Raw genomic sequence first — 12,008 nt, forward strand, 5'->3', positions numbered from 1 at the left:
CACTGCTTCACTGAACTGACACGGGGTAGAGATATATAGTGATTTGTATACAACAGGATTCAATGTTTTCAACTTATGGAAGGACCAAAACAAAAAGTGTTTTTTTCCTACTCTTGTTGCACCAAATTCAGCCGTAACCGTGTCTCCCTCAGTTCCTTTTCCAGCTGCTCAACTTCAAAGGTCCGAACGCTGCTTAATTCCCTCAGCAGTCTGTCTTTCTCGAGGGATTCCTACAAGCAGATATACACAGTCTAAAAATTATAAATGAAAGGGCATTTGAATATATCCCAGAAAGGTTGTGAGAAATTATATAGATATCTTGAATTGGTTTTAATGCAGGGGGCAAGGATGGCCAAGCAAAAATTCATATGTTGTGAGATTGCAACACTAGGGTTTCTTTTATCCAGGCATGGCAACCCGACACCCCAACATCATAGTATGCATTTCATCATCTTCACCCACACACAGCTTGGGTGCAAACCATTTTTTAAATGTGCCAGAAAAGCAACATAGTTATGGCAGCTATATATAAAATAAATCCGGGGTGGCACAGCAGGTAGAGTGCTGTACTGTTGGCCACTGAAGCTGACTGTAGATTTGTAGGTCAGATCGGTTGAAATCTCATCACCGGCTCAAGGTTGACTCAGCCTTCCATCCTTCCGAGGTGGGTAAAATGAGGACCCGGATTGGGGGGGCAAAATGATCATGGGCATGCGCAAAAGCCTTTGCGCATGCGCATAGGGTTATTTGCCAGCCGTTTTCAAGGAGCAGCAATGGAGGACCGGTTCAGAAAGTGGGGACAAATTTCCACCACCGGTTTGGGCAAACTGGTCCTAACTGGCAGCAAGCCATCACTGTGTGAGTCCTTTCACACTACATACTCAACCATGTGTAAATGAAGACTCAATCTTTCAGACCAAAAATATCTACAAAGATTAAATCACAGCAACTGGAGCAAAGTTTATTCAAACCGAGCCTTTTGAGTAAATTTATATGGATGAGTAACACAACATCTCAGTTTGGTTTCTTTAATTTTATTTATTTATTTTTTTAATTTAAAAGCCGGACGCGGTGGCGTGAGCCTGTAATCCAGCTACTCTGGAGGCTGAGGCTGGTGGATTGCTTGAGCTCAGGAGTTTTGGGCTGCAGTGGGCTATGCCAATCGGGTGTCCGCCCTACGTTTGGCATCAATATGGTGATCCCCGGGGAGCCGAGAGCCACCAGGTTGCCTAAGGAGAACATCTCAGTTTTAATAAACTTTGCTCCCATTGTCATGGTTAACTTCATTAAAGTAATGGGTTCTAACTTACCTCGCCACCCGTTCGCTTCCTCCCGTGCTGCGTGGGCACATATGCGCATGCGCAGTGCCAAAACCCCAGTTTCAGTGCATGCACAGAAGAAGAAAACTCGCTTCTGTGCATGCGCAGAAACAAAAAACAAGATGGTGGCGCCTATAGCACAGCCAAGAGCGCTGGTTCGTGGGCGTGACCAGCCAGCAATCACTCCCACTATTGGTTCTATAGAACCGGTCCAAGCCAGGAGCAACCCGCCTCTGCTTCATTAGATACTCCGCTATGCAGAGTATTAATCTAAGTTAGGTGTAGGGAACCAGGATCTTTTTATGATTTGTGGACTTCAACTCCTAGAATTGGGCTGGCTCAGGAATTCTGGGAATTGAAGTCCACAAGTCATAAAAGATGCATGGTTCGCTAGTCTTGATCTAAGATAAGATCCTCTGTCATTCGAAATTATTATCTTGCTTCATACATTTTACATTGTCAAATCCATTTTCCCAACTATAGTATTGCTTACCCATAAAACAGCCATATATAGGTTAGAATCATATATTTCTAGAACTTTTGGTAAAGTGTTCATTGGCCAAGCAAAATGACTTCAAAAGTGATTTTTGCAATACAGAATCTTTGATACAAGGAAGATCCATTATAAAATTATTTTTTCAACATTTCAGAGATATACGTGAGTGTTTCACAATCAATTTTAAATTTTACATATGAAGTCCGAACACCCAAGCTCATTTTCAAAAACTGATGATAATAGACAGCATTTCTCAATCCAAACTACACAAACTATCAGTTTAATTTTTATATTAGGAAATATTTCTTTTAAAAATAAGAATTACCTGTAATACAGAAGAACATGTGTCTATGGTGCTTCCAGAAGAGTGGCTAGAAAAGCAAGTACCCAACCATGGGATGAGACGAGATTTTATTATTTCCATACCTTCATAATTGCCACCTGAGTTGATAAATTAAAAATATATATGACAAAATGCTTTAAATGATTGGGTATGAATCCATTTCAGAAACATGTGCCATACATGTACCATACAGAGTAGGCTTAATACCAACCTCAAGGGTTGATGGGATTATTCAAAAAGTTGGGAATCAAAAATATCTTTTTTAAAAATATATATTTTTGAGAGTCCAGAAATATTTCAGAAGAAGAGTCCTTCACTCGCAACAAAAAAGCTTATTCCACCAGACTTGAAATACTTCAATTAGACAATTTACTACATCACCTCCGATCTGATCTAACTGTAGTTCATAAAGTCATATACCAAAATGTCCTTGCTATTAATGACTACTTCATCTTCAACCACAGCAATACACGAGCATGTAATAAATTAAAATTAAATGTAAACTGCTCCAAACTCGACTGCAGAAAATACGACTTCAGCTGATCAATGCCTGGAATGCACTACCTGACTGTGTGGTTTCTTCCCCAAATCCCAAAAACTTTAACCTTAAATTATCTACAGTTTATCTCTCCCCATTTCTAAGAGGTCTGTAAGGGGAGTGCATAGGTGCACCACTGTGTCTACTGTCCTATTGTCCTCTTTCATCCTTACTTTTTACTTATGCTATGTTTATACAAATTACTAATATCCTATTCATGTTTGAAAAATGAAAGAATGAATAAATAGATAGATAGATAAATAAATAAATAAATAAATAAATAAATAAATAAGGAACCCAATAGGAAGAGACTAAATCTGAAAGAGCATAGTGATTTACAACTAAAATTCACCAATATCCCAACAATCCATACTGTTTATTTTATTATTTATTTATTTTGTCCAATACACAATGAGGGTTTTAGTGGGTATATATCTATATATACATAGTAAAATACATGATGAAGGTTATAGAGGAGATACTCATAGTAAAATATATCTAAGAAATAATAGAAAAGAAGATATAGTAATAGAACATACCAATGAAAGAATAGAAAAAGAGATATAGGAATAGAAGAAAGGTATAGGAGATATAGGAGAGCAATAAGACAGGGGACGGAAGGCTAAAATGCTCCCAGTTTGTTCGTGCCTGTCGGTCATCGGAGAGCTGGTCGCGAAAGCAGTGTGAGGCTCCGCCCACCTGCCCAGGTGCTGCCATTTGGGTTCTTTTACTCTCTGCGCATGCACTGAATGTTTTGCGCATGTGTAGTGGGTAAAATAACCCAAATGGTGGCGGCCAGATGGGTGGACTAGCCTCGTGCAGCCTTCGCAACCGGCTCTCCAACCTACCCACAGGCATGAGCAAACCAGGAGAATTTTACTCCTGCTCCTGTTGACCACATCCCATTCCTAAGAGGTCTGTAAGGGGCGTGCATAAGCACACCAGTGTGCCTACCATCCCAGTCCTAATGAACCCTTTTATTTTTATTCGTATTCATTTCATGTATTGAAATCACATTTATACTTATGTGTACTATCTAATTACAGAGGTCTTCAAACTTGGCAACTTTAAGACTTGTGGACTTCAACTCCCAGAATTCTCCAACCAGCTGTGCTTGAACGAATAGATAGATAGATAGATAGATAGATAGATAGATAGATAGATAGATAGATAGATAGATGATAGATAGATAGATAGATAGATAGATAGATAGATAGATAGATAGATAGATAGATCAGTGTCTTTATTGACCTTATAAATGGATCAGATGCATTCTTCCCATTACAGGTAGTCCTCATTTAATGACAGTTTGAAGTTACAACAGCACTGAAAAAAATGGACCTGGCTGTTTTCACACCTACGACTATTGCAGCAACATCTAAAGTCGCGTGGTGAAAAGATCAGCTGCTTGACTACTGCCTTATATTTATGACAGTTCAGGGTTCTAACAGGGTCATGTGATCACCTTTCACAATCTTCTGACAAGAACAGTCAATGGGGAAAGCTAGATTCACTTAACAACTGTGTTATTAATGTAATAACTGAAGTGATTCACTTAACAACCCAGGGGTGGGTTTTGCAATTCTGCTATTGTCGGTTTGCTCAGGGACACGCTATATGCACAGAAGCAAAAAACAAGATGGCAGCGCCGACTGTGCCACTGAGAGAACCAGTTCGGGGGTGTGGCAGGCCTGGGTCACTGCCGGTTCCAGCGACCCAGGCCGCCAATTTACTGACGGTTCTATAGAACCGATCCAAACCAGTAGGGACTCACCTCTGTTAACAACTCTGGCAAGAAAGATTGTGAAATGGGGCACAATTCACTTAACAAATGTCTCGCTTAACAATATACATTTGGGGCTCAATTATGTCATGTCGAGGACTACCTGTAATGACCACAACAGTTTCAGTAAAAAAATATTATGTCAAATCTTACCTTTTTCATATTTTAAATATTGCCTATTTTTATAAAGTCATCATTATTATCTGTAGGCAATCTACAGTAAGTCATACTCTAAGACTGATGGAAAATTCAAGTCCTAATCAAGGAGCTAAGAATTATTAAGGTACAGTAATGTCTAAGGATATAGGCAGTGTGTGTGTGTGTGTGTGTGTGTGTGTGTGTAAAAGTAAGGAGTTGAGATCTGACAATTTCAACATTTCCAGCTATTCAGGTAGTCCTTTAGGTAATCTCACCTTCTTGACAAGCTTGATTGAGAATCGAAAACAGTTGTCCCTGAATCATGGAGTTCAGTTCCATGATTTCACAGCACCGAGTCAAATTTTTATTACACGAGTTAATCTGAAAATCAGGTAAATGCTCTTGATTAATCCAGTTTTATACATATTATTCCATTATCAGTCATTCTTAGCAACAGAACAAATCTGAGTCAGAAATATAATTTTACACCCTATATCATCACTTCTGCTGAGTTTGAATGACAAGGGGTATATTGTAATAAATGCAGGGAAGGGTAAGCTAATTTTTAGACATTATTATAAGAAAGTTTTCCCTGTTTACTAAAATACCATCTTGCATCTTGTATGCAGTGTTTATTATAAGAAATAAAGGATTGGGATGTGAACCCCACCATCATAACACAGTACAATAGAGGGGAAAATATCAGTCTACATTCATACTAATTAATTTCACTAACAAATAAAACTATTTTCCATTTATCTTACGTTATGTATGTTATTTCCCAGTTACTCCATGTTGTACTGTATAATATACAAATAGGGAGGATTTTTTTTGCCCACAGCATATTTGGAGCTGTGATAGACATCCTCACAAATGAGTATGAGACGCACCCATTCATAAAATGACTAACTTTATGGATTTCAAAGGTTTTTGAAACATCTTGATGCAAAGTTTGTGCTTTTCTTCCCATTCACGTGTAATTTTTAAACAATCAAATGAGACAGGAAACCTTGTGGGAATCAAATGAAGTGTGACAGATGTAGATTCTTAGGTAAAACATTAAAGCAGGAATGTTTTGCATCCACAGAAACAGGGAATATATACTGCTCAAAAAAATAAAGGAAACACTTGAATAACATATCCTAGATCTGAATGAATGAAATAGTCTCATTGAATACTTCATTCTGTACAAAGTTGAATGTGCACAACAGCATGTGGACTTGATTGTCAATCAGTGTTGCTTCCTAAGTGGACAGTTTGATTTCACAAAAGTTTGATTTACTTGGAGTTATATTATGTTGTTTAAGTGTTCCCTTTATATTTTTTTGAGCAGTGTATATATAATCTATATAGTCTATGGAACATGGATTCATGAGGTGGAATGTTAGACAGAGTGGGCCTTCTCTGGGTCCCGTCAACTAAACAATGTCGGTTGGCGGGCCCCAGGGGAAGAGCCTTCTCTGTGGCAGCCCCGACTCTATGGAACCAGCTCCCCCCACAGATTAGAATTGCCCCTACCCTCCTTGCCTTTCGTAAACTCCTTAAAACCCACCTTTGTCGTCAGGCATGGGGGAACTGAGATATCTCCCCCGGGCCTATACAATTTATGTATGGTATGCTTGTATGTATGTCTGCTTAATAATGGGGTTTTTTAAATATTTTAAATTGTAAATTATTAGATTTGTCATGAACTGTTTTTATTGTGTTGTGAGCCGCCCCGAGTCTGTGGAGAGGGGCGGCATACAAATCTAATTAATAATAATAATAATAATAATAATAATAATAATAATAATAATAATAGGCTTCATTAGTTAGACCTGACTGCGGCATCAAATGTGTGCATCTATAAGGGGAGTGCATAAGCGCACCACTGTGCCTTCTGTCCCTGTCCTACTGCCCTGTTGTCCTCTTTATCGTTACTTTTTACTTATGTTACCTTTATACAAACTATTACTATCCTATATATGTTTGACAAATAAAATAAATAAATAAACATGTGAATGAGCCACAGTAGATAAATCTTTACAAACTCTGAACTCTGTGGTATCAACTAGACCCAGTGGTTCCCAACCTTTTTTTGGCCATGCCCCACCTAAGGCACTCTAAAATCCTGATATCCCTCCCTCTGTGACATATAATTCTTACTATTCAAAAAGTGAACAGTTGTTAAGTGAATCTGGCTTTCCCCATGGAGGAAGCCAAAAGGCCGTTAACTTGATTTAAACAAGGTTCCAATTGCCCCCATTAAAAATCAAATTTCCTCCCTGTGGGACATGGGAACCACTGAATTCGAGACAAGGAGTTTTTCCCCCATGCCATCATTCTGCTAAACAACTAATTCCCACTACACTGTCAAACTGTTTAGTAAGACTGTATTGATATTCTTCTCGTCTTTGCTATTACCTAACTCCTTTTCTATTCATAACTATAACACTGTTGTTTTTATCTTTACTACTTACATTGCTTTATTTAGTTTCCTAGTACCATTTATGTTGATTGCTTACTTAGTATCCTATGACTACCACTAAGTATTTTATGTTATGATTTATGATGGATCTATTTTATAATGATTATGATCATGATTTATTGCTTATAGCTTTTATGTGCAATGAGACCTCATGCATCAACGACAAATTCCATGTGTGTCCAATCATTACTTGACCAATAAAGATTCTATTCTATTCTATTCTATTTTATTCTATTATACACAGTGTTCGTTGTTTTCAATTCAACTGGCCTATACATTGAATTGTCGGACTACAGATGCAATTGAGCAGGGGGTGAAGAAATCCTTAATTTCCTCATTTCAAAAAAATAAACAAATACATCCCCAAATTATTCCTGCCCTAAAGATGCACAGTATGAATTTAGAAGTCTGAAACGGTCCTGATATTCATCAACAAAATATTAAAATGTTAGTAAGGGGGGGGGGATGAGTAGGTTCTGGTAGAGCAACAGATTATCATGAGCTCTGACAATCATTCTCTGAGGTTGACCTAAAGACAAATATATACAGTACATCACATTGCAATCCAATAAATCCAATAAATCTAATCTAATGTAATCTAATCTAATCATTAAGAAGTGGATTATAATAAATTGTAATTTATTGTAGATGTTGCTAAGACATTTACTATTTACTATTTACTTCCGGGTGTAGAATCAGGGATAAAATGCAAGGCATACCAGAAGCCGCGATCGCCGATGGATCTGAGAACCAGTAGTGGCGGCAGCATGAGGCTCCACCCACCTGCCCGGATGTCACCATTTCCTTTTTTTAATCCTCTGTGCATGCGCAAATTCTTCTGCACATGGGCAGAGGGTGAAAAAGCACGCACTTCCAAACTGGAAGGGAAGGTAAATAGATTTCACTGCTGGGTAGAACTAGTTTGGACCTGCAGTTAAGGTACCAGGTACTAGAAACCAGAAGACTGTGAGTTCTAGTCCCCTCAGGCATGAAAGCAGTCTGAGTAACTTTGGGCTAGTCAATCTTGCTCAGCCCAACCTACCTCACAGGGTTGTTGTTGTGGAGAAAAAATAAGAAAAGGACGGAATATTGGTTATAGTTGCCACCTTGAATTGTTTGTGTAAACAATAAAGATGGGATATTAATTAAAAAATAAAAAATGATAAATAGATCCCATTCTTAGCCATGAATAGCTATTGTATCTCAGTCTGCCTCAGAAAACTTGTTGTAGGAACAAAAGGAGAGGTGGTTGAAAAAAAAGCTGGTTTCCAAGTCAACATCTTCGCAGAATCAGCACAATTAAAAAATCACAACACCTGAAAAGCTTTTTACAGGATATCATTTTAACCCTGTGAAAATGAAATACTAAAATGGGGAGGAGGGGAATGACAATGCTGTGGGACTATAAACTAAGGGTATATAACTGATCCAAGCTGAGCTCAGCATTTGCCACCTGGTGACTTTAGGAAGAACTCCATGTAGACAAAGTTACTAAGTGATTTTTCCCACTGGTATCACTGGGAAACTTTTTATAATAGAATAGATTTTTTAATTGGCAAAGTGTGATTGGACACACAAGGAAACTGTATTTGGTGCATATGCTCTCAGTGTACGTAAAAGATACCTTTGACAAGAATCATGGGGTACAACACTTAATGATTGTCATAGGGTTCAAATAGGTAATCAGGAAATATTTATATAAATCATAAAGATACAAGCAACATGTTACAGTCATACAGTCATAAGTGGGAGTACTCCCCCGGGCATGTACAATTTATGCATGGTATGTTTGTGTGTGTGTTTGTTAATAAATGGGGTTCTTTTTAAATATTTTTAAATATTTTAAATTTATTTGGATTTGTCATGATTGCTGTATCTTGCTGTGAGCCGCCCCGAGTCTGCGGAGAGGGGCGGCATACAAATCTAAATAATAAATTAATAAATAAATAAAAAGGGTGTTAGGAATGATGAGAAAAAACTGGTAGTAATAGTGCAACTTAGTAAATACTGTAGTTTGACAGTGTTGAGGGAATTATTTGTTTAGCAGAGTGAAAGCCTTTGGGGGAAAACTGTTGTTGTGTCTAGTTGTCTTGGTGTGCAGTGTTCTATAGCCACGTTTTGAGGGTAGGAGTTGAAACAGTTTGTGTCCAGGATGCGAGGGGTCAGTAAATATTTTCACAGCCCTCTTTTTGACCCGCGCAGTATACAGGTCCTCAATGGAAGGCAGGTCGGCAGCAACTGATTTTTCTGCCATTCCTCCCCTCACCCCTGCATAATTTTCCAGCCCAGCCCTGGAATTTCATCCTATGTTTTCCTCACCCAGGTCGCCTTTTTAACTCAGCCCAAGGTCGACCGAGGACGATCGGTGCCAAACCTGGGGCGTGGGAGGAAGAAAAGAAACCCGAGTAATCAATAGTTACAAATAATTGCTGGCCCCGAGATGTTGTCGGTACAGTATACCATTACATTCCGTAACCCTGGCAACCAACCACGTTCCCTCCCTCCCTCTTGGCGCTGAAACCCAGCGTCCTTGGTTACTGTTTTCCCGGAAAATCGCTTGGAGGTGTCCAAGGATCCTATTAAAGCCCGGATCCCATCTCCCGCCATAAACTTTTGCTTCTCAAAGCTCCGTTTGTCCATTCGGAAATCAGGTGGTGGCGGGGCTTTTAACTTTCCCTTAAGTAGAGGATTTGGGAGCAACGTCCTTCTGTCCGAAAAACATTTGTTCTTGGTCAGCCGCATTGGAAGCTTATTACCCCGAAATATATGTATATTTGTATATATGTGTACAACTGTATCCTTTTTTTTAATGTATACGTTGAGAGCATAAGCACCAAAGACAAATTCCTTATGTGTCCAATCACACTTGGCCAATAAAGAATTCTATTCTATTCCATTCCATTCCATTCCATTCTATATATTTCCATCCCAACCCGTCCTGCTTTTGCTGGAAGGGAAAATAATATTGCATTGCAATATTATATTGTATTATATTATAATGTTATATTAATTATATATATTATATTATATTAATTACATTATATATTATATTATATATTATATTATAATACTGTACTCTATTCTTCTCTACTATACTACACTACATTAAAAAATAGAGATGATGGTACACTCAACACAAAAATACAGGCGAGCGTGCACTCACTCACTCACTCACACACACACAAGAACCTCCTCGTCCCCTCGTTCTAGAAAAACAACTCTGCTTTATGTAAACCAGGCGAATTTTTACTTCACACTCACGTAATAGTCTTTATACCAACTTTCCAGCTTCTCCTGCAAAACCCTGCAGGTCTCGTTGTTGATCAGCCTTCTCAAGGTGTCAGCCATGCCCGCCGGAGACGGCGACCAGAAAGGGCGGAGGGCGAAGTCAAGGCAATTGGGGTGAGGTAGCGAAAAGAAAGGGCTTCTTTCCCAACGAAAGCAACGGTTTGTTTCTTCCTCCCCGGGTTTGTTTTGTTTGGGGTTTTTTGCTCCTCGCCAACCCGGAGGTTCCCAACGAGGAGGGGTCCTTAAGCGATGGTGGCCACCGGCCTCCAGACTGGGATTGATCCTTGCAACCTCCTCTATGATTGGAGCAATTTATACTCAAGTGATTGTTAAACAAACTGACGTTTGCTTTGCTCGGCTGTCAGGGACGCCACGGCTGCGCGGAAAGAGTCCACTTTCTCTTGGTTGTAGCAACGCCTGAGGGGGAAAAACAACCCCACCTTTCCTTGTTTTTTCGCGCTCTGCCCGGGGCTTCTTTTGCTCCGATCTCGGGGATGGCGGGAGAAGCACGAACAGGAAAGAGCACCCCGGGGAGAAAAGGAGTTCTGAGGTGGCTTTGAGAAGAAATACATGTTGTGGGAGATCGCTTGCGGAATCACTCGATCCCCCTCCTCCCCGCGGGATCTTTGCCTTTCCACCACAGCCGACCAGCTGATGCCTCGCCTTGGGGAGGTTTCCACAGGGAGTGCGGGGGGGGGGTGAGTCTGTGAAGCCCACAGAAGGACTTTCTATTACGTGACGCCGCAAACAGAAACTGGCGGGAAAAGAGAGGGGATCCCATTGGAAGTTCAGAGAATGAACCGAAATATATTGCAAAGGCCGCTCGCTCTCCCTAGGGGATCTCACGGCTGGCAAGAGATGGCTTCCCGCTTTCCGGAGAGGCTTCTGCGACCGTTAACCGTCCCCGAATGATAACAAACGCGCCTGTCGCGCCTAAAGTGACATTCCTCTCGCATCATTATAATGACTCAAGATTTCGGGCGCCTTTTTCAAACTACAGCATTGATTTTCGGATCCCAAAATAAAATTACAGGGAAGTGGAAATTTGAACCCACTTCTTGTTCTGATTATTCTCCTCTTGAAAGTATCCATCTGCCCACCCATTCATCCATCCATCCATTCACCTGTCCATCCATCCATCCATCTATCCATCCACCCGTCCATCCATCCATCCATTCACCCATCCATCCACCCATTCACCCACCCGTCCATCCATCCATCTATCCACCCACCCATCCATTCACTCATCCATCTGTCCATCCATCCATCCATCCACCCATTCATTCACCCAGCCGTCCATCCATCCATCTATCTACCCACCCACCCATTCACTCATCCATCCATCTATTTGCCCATCCGTCCATCCATCCATTCACCCATCCACCATTCCATCCATTCACTCATCCATCCATCGCTGATGTAGGATATAAAAAAATCTATGCACCTTAAAATGAAACTCTTGAGATGTAGAAAAATCAGATCCAAGATAAATCACTTCAGATTTCTCCCACACACACATACACACATACTTTAATGCAATACGCAAGGCATACAATTCAATTGGGGTAAAAACATCCTGAAATATTTTGGTGGGAGATAAAAATAAACACACTCGCATAAATGTGCACACTCTTAT

General features: G+C 40.0%; 1 protein-coding gene across 6 annotated transcripts in view; it reads right to left on the reverse strand.

Moving 5' to 3' along the window:
- The window catches only part of SPATA18 (spermatogenesis associated 18), a 33,633-nt gene extending 22,600 nt beyond the window's left edge, over positions 1 to 11,033 (reverse strand). For 2 of the 6 annotated variants that reach the window (XM_070757151.1, XM_070757150.1), the window contains exons 1-4: positions 10,346 to 10,692; positions 4,893 to 4,998; positions 2,141 to 2,256; positions 112 to 230 (exon numbers count right to left, since the gene is read on the reverse strand). In XM_070757151.1, the coding sequence (XP_070613252.1) occupies positions 112 to 230; positions 2,141 to 2,256; positions 4,893 to 4,998; positions 10,346 to 10,432 (428 nt within the window). In that variant the 5' untranslated portion in view covers positions 10,433 to 10,692. Of the gene's footprint in view, positions 1 to 111; positions 231 to 2,140; positions 2,257 to 4,892; positions 4,999 to 10,345 lie in introns of all 6 variants that reach the window. The other 4 variants (XM_070757156.1, XM_070757155.1, XM_070757152.1 and 1 more) reach the window with 3 other exon arrangements.
- Between the last annotated feature and the right edge of the window lie 975 nt (positions 11,034 to 12,008).

The sequence above is a fragment of the Erythrolamprus reginae genome, chromosome 7, assembly GCF_031021105.1.
Source record: "Erythrolamprus reginae isolate rEryReg1 chromosome 7, rEryReg1.hap1, whole genome shotgun sequence".
Lineage (NCBI taxonomy): Eukaryota > Metazoa > Chordata > Lepidosauria > Squamata > Dipsadidae > Erythrolamprus > Erythrolamprus reginae.